The 18,728-nt window shown below is 49.6% G+C and overlaps 1 protein-coding gene across 3 annotated transcripts in view; it reads left to right on the top strand.

Annotated features, from left to right (window-relative positions):
• The window catches only part of TSPAN12 (tetraspanin 12), a 300,631-nt gene that overhangs the window by 175,302 nt on the left and 106,601 nt on the right, over window positions 1-18,728 (top strand). For all 3 annotated transcript variants that reach the window (XM_069229859.1, XM_069229858.1, XM_069229860.1), the window contains one exon: window positions 1,936-2,010. In XM_069229859.1, the coding sequence (XP_069085960.1) occupies window positions 1,936-2,010 (75 nt within the window). The remainder of the gene's footprint in view (window positions 1-1,935; window positions 2,011-18,728) is intronic.

The following is an 18,728-nucleotide window of genomic DNA, read 5'->3' as shown; positions in this document are numbered from 1 at the left end:
TAATCACTAGGCAGAGGACTATACATTCGCCACCTTGCCTTTATCCCGTCCACCAGATTGGGAGTTTGCACTGCACTGTGACGGCAGTTCATACAAAGCAATTGAAACATTTGGGCCCATATTTATACTTTTTGACGCTAAACTGCGCTAACGCAGTTTAGCGTCAAAAAATTTAGCGCCGTCTAACGCCATTCTGAAGCGTCATGCGGGCGCCGTATTTATGGAATGGCGTTAGCCGGCGCTAGCAGACCGGCGCTGCCTGGTGTGCGTGGAAAAAAACCACGTAGACCAGGCAGCGCCGGCGTAGGGGGAAAATGGCGTTAGGGCGTCTTAAAATGGGGCAAGTCAGGTTGAGGCAAAAAAATCGCCTCAACCCGATTTGCGCCATTTTTTTCGACGCCCAGACGCCATTTAAATGACTCCTGTCTTAGTAAAGACAGGAGTCATGCCCCCTTGCCCAATGGCCATGCCCAGGGGACTTATGTCCCCTGGGCATGGTCATTGGGCATAGTGGCATGTAGGGGGGCACAAATAAGGCCCCCCTATGCCACCAAAAAAAATTAAAAAAAATAAAAAATTATACTTACCTGAACTTACCTGAATGTCCCTGGGATGGGTCCCTCCATCCTTGGGTGTCCTCCTGGGGTGGGCAAGGGTGGCAGGGGGGGTCCCTGGGGGCATGGGAGGGCACCTGTGGGCTCATTTTGAGCCCACAGGCCCCTTAACACCTACCCTGACCCAGGCGTTAAATAGTGGCGCAAATGCGGGGTTTTTTGTCCCGCCAACTCCCGGGTGTGATTTTTGCCCGGGAGTATAAATACGACGCATTTGCGTCGCCGTCATTTTTTTAGACAGGAACGCCTTCCTTGCATCTCATTAACGCAAGGAAGGCGTTCACGCGAAAAAATGACGCTATTTGCCCATACTTTGGCGCTAGACGCGTCTAACGCCAAAGTATAAATATGGCGTTAGTTTTGCGCCGAATTTGCGTCGAAAAAAAACGACGCTAATTCGGCGCAAACGGAGTCTAAATACGGGCCTTGGTGTGCGTCTGTCATTGGTGATTGATGCTTGCACCAAAGTTTTAATTTTTTTTAAAACAAACCCTAGAGCAGGAGGTTTATGTAAATCTAATGGCCCCACACCATGGGAGATTTCTCTCATTTTTATTTTCACTGTGATGGCCCGCAAAATGAACCAAAAACCCAACAGGAGATGGGTTCATTGTCAATATGTGAACTATCGTACTGTAAAAAGAGTGCATTATCTAACTCCTGAAATTACTAATTTCGGTGACAACTGCCATTGTACTTTTTAGTTCTAGCATCCATGAAAGAGAAGGATGATTGAATTTACCTTTCCACCTACAATGTTACCCAGCTTGCAGACACCATCTAAGAGCTAAAGTAGAATCAGGCACAAACACCAAGACACAGTACACTTTGCACAAAACCTGTTTGTAAAACCAGACAGAAACACGATATGGTCTCAAGATTACAAATCCACGTCACTCACAAAGAGGCTGTTTATTGAAATGATAATTGAGTTGACTTTGCCTCCTAAAGTATAATCCAAACTTACAGAGAAGAGTGACTGAATTAATGAAGAAGCTTGTATTTTCCAGATGCTTCATATTTTTGTGCAGGATGTTTTCCAAACTACAGGTCCTTCTATGATTTGGACTATTGCGGGTTGTACCGAGTCATCTTGAAAAGGAATCATGGAAGCCATTTTAAAAGTCATCTTGTTAAATGACTTATAACACGTGTTTGTCCGGAGGTAGTTAATTGATACAGAATTGTTTGTGGCGTGTTCTAAGACATACATTTTTTAATGATAGCTCATGAAGTGGTAAAAAGTTGCTACTGTCCATGCTGCATGTGGCCATGATTTTGTGACCTGGTAGCGTTTATCAAGCTGTCTTCATCTTTTCAGTATGTTGGGTGCCTGATGGTGATGCTATGTCTTGAGCTGGCCTGTGGTGTTTGGACATCTGAACAGGAAATCACGGTTAGTGACTAAGTTAAAAATATATGTTGTCATGTACTTAGTTAAACTTATTGAAAGGCTTTTAGTTTAGTTTTGTGCATGGATGTCAGCATTTTCACAGATTAATTTTGATGTGAAGCATAAAAGTTTGACCTTAAGACAGCATTTGTAGATTCACCCAGAGAGGTCCTGAGAACGACATTGGCCTTAAGCACCTGCTACATTACTGAACAGAGACTGTTAGTTAACGCTGTGTCTCTCCATGTTCCGCCACCAAGGTTCCTTTCTCAGACTCTCTATCACTAATACAGTATATCTGTTTTCAAACTAACAATCCATGTGAAAGTACATGCAAAGAAAAAGACATGGAAGCAGAAATGGAAAAACACTATTTCATGCTGAAAGAAATACAGACCTAGTCATGTCAAGTTAAAGATATAATGCAATAGTGCATATTTAAATGCGTATCAGTTGTGCACATATAACTACAAAATATATGAAAATGTCAGTACATCAAATTCAAATTAATTCGTGTTACAGTTGGGGGGGCGTGGCTTGGCCACCGGGCAAGATGGCCGTCACCTGGTGAGGCTCTGCCGGGGCCGGGCACTTTATCCGCTTAAACTCATCCTAATCGGGGCGGAAATGGAGCGGACCCCAGGCGCTTCCCCCTGAGAGGTTGGCCGGCGATATCGAGCCGGGTCTGGCTGCTGCCGGGGCCCGGGAGACGGGTGAGCGCCGAGGGGCCTAGCGCTGGTGGCTCTCTGCGCGCGCTGGCTCTTAAGGCGCGCGCGGGCTGAGCGAGGGCGGCGACCGCTTCCCCTGATTGAGGGGCGCGGAGACAGAGGGGCCGGGAACTCGGGGAAGCCGGACCGGCGGTCGATTCGGGCCGCGGCTCCCCCCCCCCTCCTCCTCCTTAATACGACGGTGACTGATTCTGGGCGCGCGTTGCAGCCTGCCCTGGACTCGCGGGCCGCTCCCGCCCATCGGAAGGGGTTTCCCTCGGGGGCCCCCGGATCCCGGAGACTCGGCGGAAGGGCGCGGGGCCCGGCTGGCGGACGGCGCACACCGACCACTGGTGGAGTGTGCTGGAACCGCGTGAGGCGTATACCTGGAACTGGGCCAGCTTAGGAACCTGCTTGGTGAACTTGAACACTGCCCCCGGCTGCCTGCACAGAAATCTCGGATGTCCTGCGGACCACACATGGAATCCAGCACAGAACTGGGAGCGTGAGCCAGGTAGAGGGCAGACTGGAGGTGTGGCGGGGGTTTGGGGTCCCGGCTGACATGACTCTTCGATCCCGGTGCCCTATGGACTCCGGAAGCCTGAACGCCCTGGATTAGCGGCTTAGTGGCTGGCTGGACCCCCCTCCCCCCGCCCTCGTGGGCTGAGTCGTACCCCTGAAACTAACGCAGCTAATCTGAGCCCATGCGTGGAGGTATAGGGGTGTGAGAGAAGTGGAGGCCGCTGGGCGCGCCGGGAGCTGACCAGACGGCTTAGTGGAGCAAGTGAGACAGTCGAGGGGCTGTTTCTTCCGGCGCTGGAAACTTGTTGACCTGGGCGGGCGAATTCAGATTACTTCAGTTACATCATATGGCAATACTGCAAGATGGGTAAAGCAGATAAGCGGCAAGCTAAACTCTCCTTCTCCGGAGGAGAAAAACGGGGCGCCACTTCCGAACCCCGGCCCGGAGATGCAGACACTGAGGAGGGGTCCTCCGAGATGTCCGTGAGAGCCATGTTCATGGAACTCAAGACCAGTTTGGCCGGAATTGACGCTAAGCTGGATCATGTAACGGAGCGGCTTGACCGCATTAGAGCTCGAGTGGACGACCATGATGCTAGATTTGAAACGCTAGAGACTCGCACATCTGATATAGAGGACGCTCGCAGTGGCGATAGAGAACAGATTGCGCAGATGGAACGCCTTATGGAGGTGATACGAAACAAGAATGAGGACCTGGAAGCTCGGTCCCGACGTAACAATATCCGCATCGTGGGGCTGCCGGAGACAACAGATATGAGTCGCATGGAAGACTTTGTCGAGAACATGCTACAAGAGCTGTTTCCTGGAGAGTTGTCGCGGATGCTGGTGATTGAGAGGGCACATCGATCCTTGGGCCCTCGGCCTCCGCCGGGCACTCCTCCGCGCCCAATTATTGCACGGTTACTAAATTACAGGGACCGAGACACCGTGCTTCGGCTTGCCAGGGAAAAAAGCCCCTTAACTTTTAAGAACTCCGAAATCAACTTTTTCCCTGATTACACCCCGGGAGTACAGGCACAGAGACGGGCTTTTCTGCCGATCAAGCGTACGCTAAGCCAGGCTGGAATAGGATTTGCTCTGTTATATCCGGCTAAATTGAGAGTGAGGCATGAGGGCAAAGTGTTATATTTCACGGATATAAAGCAGGCGAATAAGTTTGTTAAAAGATTGCCTAAACAGCGGGGGGCCGGGGAGGTGAACCCAGAAAACGCCTCACTTAGTGACAATGATTAATGCGCTGGACTGGTGACCTCAATATCACTGGAGCTGTGGAGAAATAGGGGTCCGCTACACAACCTGCCCCTGTTATATAGCTAGGGGCTGTCCGTGCCCCCACTCTCCCATACCCTTTTTAGGGTGGAGGGTCGATCGGCGGGCCTATGCCCCCACGGATGAGTCCGGTTCTTTCGTGTTATATCCCCTCAGTTTGGGTTCCGGGGATGGTTGGGTGGGCTACTTCTAGGGTCCGATTGGGGGGCCTGGGTGGGAGGGGGGAGGCGAGGGCAAACTGGGAAATGTTTCTGGTTCTTTTTCTGTTTGGTTTCTGGCAGGCGGTGGGCTGTGTCCATATGCTGGGCTGCGTGGCTGGGGGTCTGGATGGGGGATGATGCTTCTACTACTGTGAAATGCTTGACATGGAATGTGCGGGGACTCAATGACAACCGAAAAATCCGGCTGGTGATGGCTTATGCTAAACGACATAGTATTGATATTTGTATGCTTCAGGAAACGCATCTGACGGCGCAGTCGGTTAACAGACTGAGGGCTGGCTGGGTTGGGGAGACTCATCACTCGGCATACTCCAGTTATGCCCGAGGGGTCGCAATCATTATTCGTAAGGGGCTACAATGGCGCACACGAGAGATCATTATCGACCCCAACGGAAGATATGTAATGCTGAGCGGAATGCTGCTGGACAGGGCTTGCCGGCTAGTGGCAGTGTATGGGCCAAATGTGGATGACTCAGAATTCTTTCTGGAAGTGTGGCGCCGGGTGGAGTCGCTGGGAGCTGGGGCTGTGGTTTGGGGCGGCGATTTTAATGTTGTGCTGGATGCTTGGCTGGACCGTGAGAGTGTGGCCAGGATGCAGCACGTTTCAGCAGCAAGGGCACTGACGGCAGTAATGGATAGTGGCGCGCTGGTAGATTTGTGGAGGCGGAGACACGCAGGTGTGCGGGAAGGCACTTGTTTGAATTACTTTCATAGCAGCTGGTCCCGTATTGACCGATGGTTGGGCACTAAAGATGTAGAGGCCTGGACTAGAGCAATTAATCATCTCCCTCGCACGCTGTCGGACCACTCACCGGTACTATTAGATATGGCGCTGCCTAGTGAGTTAAATCCAATGGTAATGTGGCGGTTGCCCGGTGGCGCCCTCCGGGACGACGCCTTCCGAGCGGAGATACGAGAGGCCATTCGCCTATTTTTTGAGGAGAACCGGGGGTCGGTGGACTCTCCGGGCACGGTATGGGAAGCATTTAAAGTAGTGATCCGTGGGGAGTGTCTAGCAAAACAGCATGGGATAGTGAAGGCATTAAGACGAGAGATGGCTGATATTGAAAGGAGGCTTGAGGTACTGGAGCGGAGTCTCGAGGCCACATGGTCAAACGAGATACTTGCGGAAATTAGACGAGAGGTGTCACTGTATGAGGTGGCCTCACTTAGAGAGGTATGCTTCCTCGGGAGACATTCGCGGGCTCGTAGATATGGAGAGGGCGAGAGGGCTGGGAGGACGCTTGCGGGGCTGCTGCGTAGCCCCTGGGCCAGCAATTATGTCACTGAAGTATTAGACACCGACGGGGCCAGGGTGACTGGTACTGGAAGCGTGTTGCAGGAATTCACCAAGTTTTACTCGCAGCTATATGCGCCCCCGGTGGGACTCAGGGTGGCAGATATGAAGGAGTATTTTGAGAGCATTGCGTTAGTGTGGTTTGAAGAGGCACACAGGATGTATCTGGATGTGCCGTTCACGGTAGAGGAGGTGAAGGCGGCGGTCCAAAGCTTACCCGGGGATAAGTCTCCTGGCACTGATGGCCTGACCCCTGCCTTTTATAAGTAATTTGGGGACATCCTAGCTCCCTATCTGCTGGAGGTGTATGAAGAGTCCCTAGCGGTGGGCTCCCTCCCGACCTCCCTCCGGGAGGCCTTAATAATAACCATCCTGAAGCCTGGTAAAGACCCGACGCGATGCGATTCGTACCGTCCTCTCTCCATGATAAACATTGACAATAAGATCCTTGCAAAAATGATAGCGACTCGACTACAGCCACTACTTTCTAGAATGGTGCTCCCAGATCAATCGGGCTTTGTACCCGGGAGATCCACGAGCCACAACTTACGCACCTTCTTTGCAGTGCTGGGATCACTAGAGACAGACGACGACGTGGCCACTGTGTTTCTTGATGCGGCTAAGGCCTTTGATTCCCTGGCCTGGGAATATATGTTTGCACTTCTGAATCGAGTGGGCCTTAGCGCGCGATTTGTAAATTGGATCAGGCTGCTGTATACTCTGCCTACTGCCAGGCTTCGCCTTAACGGGAGCATATCAGCCCCATTCCCGGTATCACGTGGTACGCGACAGGGCTGCCCGCTGTCTCCGCTTCTTTTTGCGGCTGCTATGGAGCCACTGGCAGCGGGACTGCGTCAGAGATATAGTAATAGTGGCCTAAGATTCCGGCAGCGCCCTGTCCTGATATCCTTATATGCGGACGATATAGCGCTATATGTGTGCAATCCCAGGCAAAATCTGGATATCTTACTAGATGAAATTGTCCGCTTCGGGAACTTTTCTGGGATCACCATTAACTGGTCGAAATCAATGATTCTGCCACTGACCCCCGGGGTGAGCAGATTTGACTTGCGATACCCTCTGATTTGGGCGGACGGGCCAGTGCGCTACTTGGGTATACACCTAAGCTGCGACGCGGAGACGCTCCGACTTGCCAACTATGAAACAGTGATGACATGGCTGGAGTGCAAGGTGGAGACCTGGATGGCCCTTCCTCTTTCGCTGACTGGCCGCATCGCCATCATTAAGATGGTGGTACTCCCTAAATTTCTGTATCTATTCATAAATCTTCCCCTGCCACTCACTAAAGTTTATTTTCGGCGCCTGAGATCTGCGCTTGTGCGGCTGGTCTGGGCGGGACGACAGCCCCGTATTGCGTGGGAAAAGCTGACGCTGCCGTTTGACCGCGGCGGATTGGCAGCTCCAGACTTGGAGTTATATTACCATAGTGCCCAGGCACATTTCGCGTACTTCTGGCTGAATCCGCCCCGATATATGCCGCATCTTGCTCCGGAGAGTGACTCTGTCTGGCCTGACGGCTTGATATGTCTGCTTGGAGGGCGGGCACTCCCCCGCCCCAGAGGCATAGACACGGTCTCCTGCACTGCGGGAGCATGGAGGGCGTTGATGCGACGGGCTGGGGTGCAGGCTCCTTTTGCGTCATCACTACCTGTTATGGCGGTGGCTGACGGCCAGATGTTCTGTGATAGAGGTGTGCGTGGGTTTCTGCGGGACGCTGACTTGCAGACGCTGGGAGACTGGGTAGTGGATGGCCGACTGCTGGGTGTCTCTGACGCACTCTTGAACTGTGACGACTCCCCGCTGCGGCGCTTTTGTGCACTCCGTGTTCACTCCTTGCTGCGGGATCGGTTCTTCGCAGAGCCGGCCGCTCCTCCCGAGTTCCGGGCTTTGGAGGCACTGTGCAGTGCGAAATCCCCCTCCAAGCTAATAACCAAACTGTATAATGCTGCGCAGGAGCAGAGTGGCGGCTTGGTGATGCGCGCCCGGGCTGCCTGGGAGAGAGACCTGGGGGAGCCCATCCCGGATGGGATATGGCGTAGCTGTTGTGTTTATATGAGAACATTGTCCCCGAACTATAGACTGCGCTTGCTGCATTTCACATTCCTACACCGAATATACTATACACCCAGGAAGTTACACTCCATGGGGTTGGTGGCGGACCCCCGCTGCGCCCGCTGCGGAGCCCCGGATGCAGGTTTCTTCCACCTGGCATGGGAGTGTGAGGAAGTATATAAGTACTGGGAGGAGGTGCGACGAGCGATTGCTGACATGATAAAAGAAGAGATATCCCTCTCCCCTAAGGTAGCGCTGCTGGGATATATGGATGAAATGCAGAGCCCGCATAGACGTTTAGTGGGACTGCTTGTGCTCCTTGCCAAGAGGAGAGTAGCGATGTGCTGGGGTAGGGGGGGAGTACCGCGTAGATCGGATTGGTTGCGAGATGCGGCTTTCTGCCATGACCAACTGTTAATATTTTGGGAACTCGTGCCAGAGAGATCACGTCCCAAAAATATTTGGAGCCCTCTAGAGGAATACCTGGCTCTGCGGACTGTGAGTGCTGTGTGATTGATGCCCCCCCACTAGGCGTTTTCTGCTCCCCCCCCCCCCCCGGAACATGCAAGATATTTTGACGGGTGATAGTCCTGTGTGACGTGGTTGTGCCCTCCGCCTGCCTAATTAAAAAAAATAAATTAAAAAAAAAAAAAAACATTTGTGTTACAGTTTAAGTAAATGCAATGCAACTTTGAATACATGAGTTTAACCCAACTGAGAACTACATTTAAATTCAGATGTGAAAATATTAGTGCACACGTTTACATGAATCTTTCTAGTTTCTAAAGTAAATACATTTCTGTAATGTGAGGATGGTTTTCTTTGCTCTCTAAAGAATACACTTCATTTAATAAGCTCACAGAATATGAGTGAAAATCTAGTTCTACAGTGAATTCACTTCTTTATTATGTTCCAGTGCAGCACTTTAAATAAGTAATGTTAGATCAGGGTCGGGAGGCGTGGCTTAGCACCGCCAAAGATGGCTGCACATTAGCTGAGCTCCGTCACTGCCAGCTATATTATCCCTGCCATCCGTTTAATCCTCCGCATCCTGTGACCTATCATAACTGCTATAAAGTGACCCCAGCCCGACCCGACTTGACGGAGGACCAGAGATGAAGTGTACCCTCCTGAAGAAGCTGCACCCGTGGCAGGCCTTGGAGAGACAGCGAGGACAGCATGCAAACTGCCTCGGGGACATGCCGGTCCCTGCACCTATCTGCAGGTGGGGGATGGCTGGGGGCAGCAAAGAAACCCTGGGTGACATGGTACACCACAAAGTCCAGCCCCAGTCGAACAAGATTGACAACTATGCAGTGACAAAGCCTGTAGCTGATACACAACAAAGTCCAGCCCCAGTTGAACAAGATTGACAAATACTCAATGACGAAGCCTGTAGCTGATGCCATGGGTGCGTCTCTCCCTCCTTCTCCCCCCCCGATCTACTCGAAGCCTTCTCTTCAGGAAAAAACGGCTGCCATACAAGACCTCAAGGGCACTCTGGAGCCGAAGCTTGACGCAGTTACGGTGGATGTAGCGCTGCTGAAAGCTGACTTCAAGAAACTCTCTTACAATGTCACCACTGCCGAATTGAACGCTGCTGTGTTGCAGTCCACCAGCAAGCGGCTGGAGGAAGAAGTACAGTTATTTAACCAAGCGGACCAAAATGGTGACTGCTAAATTGGAGGACCAGGAAGGGAGGGCTCGCAGGAGAAACATACGAGTTGTGGGGGTTCCCACGGGAGTGAAGAAACTCTTTTTGGAAGACTTTATCCTGAATACTCTAAAACCCAAATGTCTGTCGAAATTCTTCACTAGTGAGAGGGCTCGTTGGGCACAGGTGCCTCCGTCTTGACTAAGAATCATTCCCCCCCGCCCGACTTCAAGTAACTGTAAGCGGGATGCAATCCTCCAGGCAGCCGGAACCTCAGATGAACTCCACTGTGAAAACACTGGTGAGGTTGTTCCTGGACTTCACTTTACAGTTTCAGCGAAAGCTCTGCAACTTTGATGAGGTTAAAAAAGCTCAATGCGCCAAGGAAGTTAAATATATGAGGTTACATCCTGCACGAATGCAAGTAGTGGCTGAGGACAAATCATGGGATGTTACTGCGCCAACGGAGGCCTAGGACTGGCTGGAGGGCGGGTGCACAGTGGGTCAGAAGAAATTCCCTGGGACCCCGGCATGGTTCTACATGGAGTGGCCCTCTGACTCCCCCTGCAGCAGATGGAGAGCCTAACCTAAATGCTGAGTCCCCAGGGGACCATGCGTGACAGAGATAGCTCCTTCAGACTGGCACTGTGTACATCATGCCAGGCTGGGCGACGGAGACCCGGCAGCCTTTTTTTGGAGGGGGGGTGGTAGAGATAACTTCAGTGCTATTTTGTTGGTAATGCCGAAACTAGTGATGTGCTAATTGTAAATATATGGGGATATACAGTTTGATATAAGTTTACTTGTCCGGCCTGATTGAGCAGAGCGAACCAACCCCTATGTTTGATACTTTCGGGAACTGGCGACAGGCGCTCTGCAAGTTGGGGCTGTGGGCAGTTTTGAGCCTACGATGCAGGGTGGCTTGGTGGTGGGAATTAGTGGAAGGGCACTACATCTTTTCTTTTTTTTTTTTTTTTTTTTACAGGATGCACATGTTTATGCTGTTGCTTTGTTTATGCTTTACAATTACCATGTTATATCAGTGGTACCAGGCATACTTAAAGGTGGGGAGGACACATGCGATGGGCCCCATTTTTGAGCGACCATGCAGCGGCCCCATATGGGGCCTTTCTACATCTCAGCGCCGTCATGACACCTAGCTTAGACCCAGCCATGAAAATCCTTAACTGGAGTGTTAATGGACTGGGTAGTAAAATCAAAGGCACAGTAGTGCTGTAAAATATCCGCAGGGTGGCCCTGACCTAATTCTCTTACAGGTAACACACCTTAGGGGAAGACCATATAAGGCACTGGGCAGATTTGCCTACAAATTGTTGGCCCATCAAGGGTTTACCTCTAATTCGAGAGGTGTTGGAATCCTCATTAAAATCCCCCAAGTTCCATATAACACATGGCATGATCCATTGGGGAAGTTTGTAGCACACACAAGCACCTGCGAGGGATATACCCTGAATATATACCATGTTTACATGCCAAGATCTTCCCTGCTCTTAATGATACCCTGCTGTGAATTGCACTGGGTATATTAATATTAGCGGGAGATATGAATGCCCTTATGGACCCCGACTTGGACAGGGCACCAGTGCTAACTAACAATGGGAATCCTGGCCCGCTCAAGGTCTTTACGGACAAATTGGGACTGACTGACTTATAGAGAGCACATAACGCAACCAAACAGCAGTTCAAACACTTGTCAGCGGGCCACAGGAGTTGCTCTAGATTAGACTATATCTTCACTTTCCTCCTCCATGCTCCACAATTTAGAGACACTAACCATATAGCGTAGGGCATCTCCGACCACTCCCCAGTGGAGGTGCACCTGGTTGGACACCCAGGGACTACCCAGATGGCTACGCTTCTTGATCTATGGCTTCCTAAGGACCGGCCTACTAGAGACAATATCAGAGACTGGATGGACCAATACTTCCAAAGGTACAGTGACCTCTTTCTGTGTTCTATCACAGGGCATTGATACGTGGCCACGTTCAGGCTTTGGCTGGGGCTAGAAGGAGGACAAGCTCCAAATAGAGGCACTAGAGTGCAAAATCCTGGTTCTTTATACCTCTGCCCAGTAAGGGGGGAGGATAACTCCCGACAACGGCTTCAGCTGTGCCTCAAACAGCAGGAGCTGAGGGAATTGGTCAAACAAATGGCTCGCACTTATGCTTTGGTGACTCAGCATTGCCTTTAGGATGTGGGTGACAGAGCGGTCAAGTTAATTGCCTGGCTGGAAAAAAGGAACAAGGAACATAATTGGGTGCTAGAAATCAGCAACAATATAGGGACTACCCACACCACAGGAGCTGCCTTTGCAGATGCATTCACGGCTTACTATGAAGATCTGTATGCCTCTCAGACTGCTACATCAAGTGACGAGAGCGCTGATCTGCTGAAGGACATTTCCCTCCCCGTCCTAATGGAGGGAGACAGATGGAGCCTTGAGCAAGGCCTCATGACAAACGAAATTTGAAGAGCTGTTAGAGACCTACAGTCAGGGAAGGTGGCTGGGCCAAATAGCCTGCCCGTCGAATTATATACATCCATTGCTGACAAGGTGGCGGATCCCATGTTGGACATGGTTACATCAGCCAGGGAGGAGAAAAGCTGACAGAGGACCAAGGAATAGCCACAATAGTGGTGATTTCAAAGAAAGGTAAGCCCCCAGATGACTGTGGGTCGTACCAACCCATATCTCTTCTCAAATGATGAAAGATAGGTGCTTGCCAAAGCTCTTGCATTTATTGTCTACAGAAGGTGATCATGGTGATTATACACCCAGCTCAATCTGGCTTTACGCCCCGTAGAGGCATGCGGTTAAATCTGAGGCGCCTATGTGTGGTGTTACACCTGACAGCGGTCCAGCAAGCAGAACCCTCCATTCTACTTTCCTTGAATGACAAAATGGCTTTGGATAGTGTAGAATTGCCCTATCTTTTTGCAGTTCTCACTAGGCTTCAGAACGTCTGTGGATGGGTCAGATTATTGTATCACGCCCCGCTAGCCAGAGTGCGAGTCAGCAACATTGTATTTCGACCATTTACCCTCCATCACAGGACGAGGCAGGGCTGTCCATTATCCTCGATGATTTGTGCACTGCCACTGGAACCTCTAGCGGCCTGGGTCTGCCAGAACCCTCTTGTCTGGGGAATCAGTGGGGTAGAGGACTGGGAGGAATGTATTTTGCTAAACGTGGATAACATCCTGCTTTACACACACAGCTGTGGCTCACAGTCAACAAGCTCCTCCACATTTTCCAAATCTTCGAGGACTATAAGGTCACCTGGGACAAGTCCCTCATCTTCCCCCTCTTAGGGGTGTTACCTGCCTGCCATCTCGCTGTGTAGCCCCGTTTGTAAGGGATGGATTCTGCTACTTGGGTACCCATGTGACACAAGTCCCTGTGGAATTTCTCAGTAGGAAACTCTGTCCCCATCTGGATCGCCTTCACAGTGATGTGGCCCACTGACAGACCCTCCTGCTCTCTTTGATTGGCAGGGCCATCCTCTTTAAGATGACGATCCTCCCTCAACTTCTCTACGTGCTACGAAATAAACCCTACAGAATTCTCATGACTTCTTTCAAAAGGTGAATCATGAGCTCCACCAGCTCCTCTGGGATGGTGGCAGCTCCAGAATAGCACTCCTCAAGCTGCAAAAGGGTGCGTGTGATGGTGTACTAACAGTCCCCGGTGTGTTCAAATACTACTGGGCAATGCCCTTGATAGTTGTAAGGCAATGCACTTGATAGTTGTGAATGATTGGATTTATGCTGATCGGACAGAGCCAGCTTATAGGGTCCACAGACACGCTACGGGGTTCAGAATTACCTGCCTCTGTTGTATAGAAGAAGAGAAGAAATAACCCTACTTACCCACACCCAGATGGTGATATGACTCTGGTGGGAGGCAAATACATTCCTGGGCTTTGGAGGAAAGTTGACTGAGAAGACTCCAATGTGGGATAGCGATCTGTTAAGGGAGGTCGAGGGGCTGCTGGGATTTTCCAGGCATAGCCTGATTGGGATTGATTACCTGCGAGACACCTGGAGAGACCAGGCATATGTCTCCTTTGATATCCTACTGACGGATTACAAGATGGGGATACTGAACACTACCGACAGTTGCATTTGGGGCCTGCCCTGCAATGTTGTAATACAGCAGGGAAGCAGCTGCCAAAATCTTTGCCACTGGAGGATCGTCTCCTCTTGGACCCCGTGCCGGAAAAAGCAGTCTCCCTGATGTATAGGAAACTGATGAACAATTCTCCAGACCGACTCGGAGGCCTGCAGAGAGCTTAGAAGGGTGAGCTTGGACTCATAGACGACGATGACTTGACGGAGTTGGTGCAGAATTCCAGAGTAGTAGCAAGCTGACACAATTACGACTTGTCCCGTTGAGAATACTGCACAGATCATACTACTCCAGACCTCTGCGTTAAAGGGTGTAGCCAAGTGGGAACATTCTGTCACATATTGTGGGACTGCCCATCTATCCAGAACTAGAGGAGGGGTATACCAGAGATAATGACCCGGGTGAATGGCCTCACGGTCCCACTACAAATAACTTGCGAGGAAGTGTGGCCTAGACACCAGAGAATCTGGCTAAAACTAGTGGCTGGGGTGGCCAGGCTTATCATAGCACAGGTCTCGGGTGCTGACAGACTGCTCATGATGGGGGATTGGGAAAGCGGATCTTGACTGGTGTCAGCACACGCCACATGTGGTGTACCAAAGTAGCGGTTGCCCAAAAAAGTGGAAAAAGATATGGCGAAATTCCATACACTAAAGGTACCAAGACTTGGGGTGGGGGGCATGAGACCTTACAACTTGAATTGGGATTATTGTAGATGTACTGCCGCCGTCACCCCTGAGGTGGTCACTTCCACCGGATGTTGCAACTGGGAATCCTGTATTGTCAATTGTGCCATCACCTTGCCAGTGCTATGTATGGAACACTGAACACTTGTTTAATAAATAGAGTTATAAAAAGTATAATGTTAGGTCACACACAGTATGTAGTGCTAAATGCACATATATATTGCGATTTTGGAATATGTAGGTTTGGAGTCAAATTTATGCTCCTCCCATAGGAGGGAGCAGTCCTGTAGGATGTCATACACCTCACATCTCCACTGGCTTAGAGTTGAGATGTAAGTCCTTTTACACTTAACAACAGTTTCAAAACTAGCCAACACCCTCAGCTTTTTAAATAGGAGTAATTGATTGCAAATAACTCAGAGGGTCCCTTCCGACTGTGCAGTGTCACGTTTTGCTAATCTTGCTGTCCTTCTGGCAAAGGGGACACTCACTTGTAACTGGAGGGTGACAGCACCCCCCACCCAAACCCCTAGTGGCAGCCCTCTTTAAATGGGCTGAGATGGAAAGTAAATATCCCATAGCCAACATCTAGGATGCCATCCCAGAGAAGGCAAAACTATTGTTCAACAGGAGGATTCTACTCTTGTGTGCCATCCTTTCACGTCTCAGGCCTTGAATACCCAGGCTCTCTACTAGTACTGTTCTGTCCATTGTAGCACAACGCTCTTCACCATCTAACCTCGTCAGTATGCCACGACTCGTTTCAGTGCATAAATGCTTCATGGTTCGATTTGCCTTTATCTATTGATTCCATATTGTTGACAGTGTGCTAGGCCTTTCCTCCAACTTTCCTAACCCGACCTTTTCCCTTTTTTCCCTCCAATGGTTTACTGTTACGCTTGATTATCCTGTTTTGATCATGCTGTGCTGTACTGCATGATGCAATTGCAATGGTTATGTAACTTGCAAGCGCGGCCCGACCTCTAGGGCGGAGGGGCCACACCCCTCCACCTTTTGCCCCTCATGTAGAGTGTCTGTCAGGCTGAACAAAGGTCAGCCTGACAGACACTCTTTGTTTTCAGCTCAGACAGACAGGTGTGAGACATGCACAATTTGCGCAGAGTCCTGGCTGCCTTAGCTGAACTTTGCTGGGCTGAGGAGGTCTAAGCTCCTATGGGCGTGACCTCCTCGGCTCAGCAAAGGTGCCTCGAGTCCCTCCCCTGGGTGACGAGGAAAGTGTCACCAATTTACTTCGACCTGGGCACTTCAGGTTTTTGACACTTTGACACAGAGTGGGGTGGGGTCAGCAGTCTCGCTGACCCCATCCCATTCTGTGACGAGTTGGGACTGCTGTCTTCCCTCTAATGAGGGAAGGCAGCAGTCCCAACCCTCCTGGGACTTCGAGGCTGAAGGTAAGTGTGTGTGTGTGTGATGTTTTAAAATGAATGTTTGGTGCGTGCGTGCATGTTTGAATGTTATGAGTGTTGTTAATGGATTTGCGTGCGTGTCCGTGTATGAAAGAATGAGTGTGTGTGTGTGTGTGTGTGTGCTTCCCGCCCGCCTGCCCCCCTCCCTCCTAAAGCTGACGGCCGCCACTGGTAACTTGTTAATTACTACCTATAACATCCATGTCTAACCTGATAGTTGTGGTTGTTTAAAATAGCAAAATGTTTAATACAATATTGGTTAAACTCAATCTGAGGAGCCCTTCAGATATCAAAAGAATGTAGAGGCCTCGCTTGTTCTTGCCCTGGATCTCGTATGAAATCAGAAGTAGTCTCCTGTTCAAAATGGAACTAAAATATCACCTTAATCCATTCGCTGCTAGGCCTTTTCCCCTCCTGTGTCAAGCCTTTTTTTGGCTATTTGGGGCAGTTCGCGCTTAGGCCCTCATAACTTTTTCTCCACATAAGCTACCCATGCCAAATTTGCGCCCCATTTTTCCAACATCCTAGGGATTCTAGAGGTACCCAGACTTTGTGGGTTCCCCTGAAGGAGACCAAGAAATTTGCCAAAATACTGCGAAAATTTCCTGTTTTTTTTAAATGTGAAAAAAGGGCTGCAGATGAAGGTTTGTGGTTTTTCCCCCAGAAAGTGGCATCAACAAAGGGTTTGCGGTGGTAAAATAACCATCTTCCCAGCTTTCAGGCACAGGCAGACTTGAATTAGAAAACCCCAGTTTCAACACAATTTAGACATTTCACTGGGACATACCCCATTTTCACTATTCTTTGTGCTTTCAGCCTCCTTCCAGTTAGTGACAGAAATGGGTAAGAAACCAATGCTGGATCCTAGAAAGCTAAACATTTCTGAAAACTGTGAATTCAGCAAGGGGTCATTTGTATATTTCCTACAGAAAATAACAGCTGAAATAAAAGAATATTGAAATTGGGGGTGAAAAAACAGCCATTTGTCTCCACGTTTTACTCTGTAACTTTTTCCTGCAATGTCAGATTTTTGAAAGCAATATACCAATACGTCTGCTGGGCTCTTCTGGTTGCGGGGATATATAGGGCTTGTAGGTTCATCAAGAACCCTAGGTACACAGAGCCCATAAATGAGCTGCACCTTACAATGGATTTTCATTCTATACTGGGTATACAGCAATTAATTTGCTGAAATAAAAAAATTGAAAAATAGGTATCAAGAAAACCTTTGTATTTCCAAAATGGGCACAAGATAAGGTGTTGGAAAGCAGTGGTTATTTGGACATCTCTGAATTCCGGGGTGCCCATAATAGCATGTGAATTACAGGGCCTTTCTCAAATAGATGTATTTTTTACACACTGTCTTACATTTGGAAGGAAAAAATGTAGAGAAAGACAAGGGGCAATAACACTTGTTTTGCTATTCTGTGTTCCCCCAAGTCTTCCAATAAAAATGGTACCTCGCTTGCCTGGGTAGGCCTAATGCTCGCAACAGGAAACACACAATTGACACATCACATTTTTACTTTGAATCTGACATGTTTTTTGCATTGTGCCTAGCTGTAGATTTTGGTCTTCAGCTCAGCCGGCACCTAGGGAAACCTACCAAACCTGCGCATTTTTTAAAACAAGACACCTAGGGGAATCCAGGATGGGGTGACTTGTGGGGCTCTGGCCAGGTTCTGTTACCCAGAATCCTTTGCAAACCTCAAAATTTGGCCAAATAAACACTTTTTCCTCTCATTTCGGTGACAGAAGGTTTTGAAATCTGAGAGGAGCCACAAATTTCCTTCCACCCAGCGTTCCCCCAAGTCTCCCAATAAAAAGGTACCTCACTTGTGTGGGTAGGCCTAGCGCCCGTGACAAGGAATGCCCCAAAACACAACGTGGACACATCACATTTTCCCAAAGAAAACAGAGCTGGTTTTGGCAAAGTGCCTAGCTGTGGATTTTGGCCTGTAGCTCAGCCGGCACCTAGGGAAACCTAGCAAACCTGCGCATTTTTGAAAACTAGCCACCTATGGGAATCCAAGATGGGGTGACTTGTGGGGCTCTGACCAGGTTCTGTGACCGAGAATCCTTTGCAAACCTCAAAATTTGGCCCAAAAACACTTTTTCCTCTCATTTTGGCGAAAGAAAGTTCTGGAATCTGAGAGAAGCCACAAAGTTCCTTCCACCCAGCGTTCCCCCAAGTCTCCCGATGAAAAAGGTACCTCACTTGTGTGATGAGGCATAGTGTCTGCGACAGGAAATGCCTCAAAACACAACGTGGACGCATCACATTTTCACAAAGAGAACAGTGCTGTTTTTTGCAAAGTGCCTAGCTGTGGATTTTGGCCTCTAGCTCAGCTGGCACCTAGGGAAACCTACCAAACCTGCACATTTCTGAAAACTAGACACCTAGAGGAATCCAAGATGGGATGACTTGTGGGGCTCTGACCAGGTTCTGTTACCGAGAATCCTTTGCAAACCTCAACATTTGGCCAAAAAAAACACTTTTTCCTCTCATTTTGGCGAAATAAATTTCTGGAATCTGAGAGGAGCCACAAATTTCCTTCCACCCAGCGTTCCGCCAAGTACCCCAATAAAAATGGTACCTCACTTATGTGGGTAGGCCTAGTGCCCGCGAAAGGATATGCCCCAAAACACAACGTGGACACGTCACATTTTCCCAGAGAAAACAGTGCTGTTTTT

This window comes from Pleurodeles waltl, chromosome 4_1, assembly GCF_031143425.1.
Source record: "Pleurodeles waltl isolate 20211129_DDA chromosome 4_1, aPleWal1.hap1.20221129, whole genome shotgun sequence".
Classification (NCBI taxonomy): domain Eukaryota; kingdom Metazoa; phylum Chordata; class Amphibia; order Caudata; family Salamandridae; genus Pleurodeles; species Pleurodeles waltl.
Note: the sequence above shows the minus strand (reverse complement) of the source record. Positions and strands in the feature narration are given on the sequence as shown.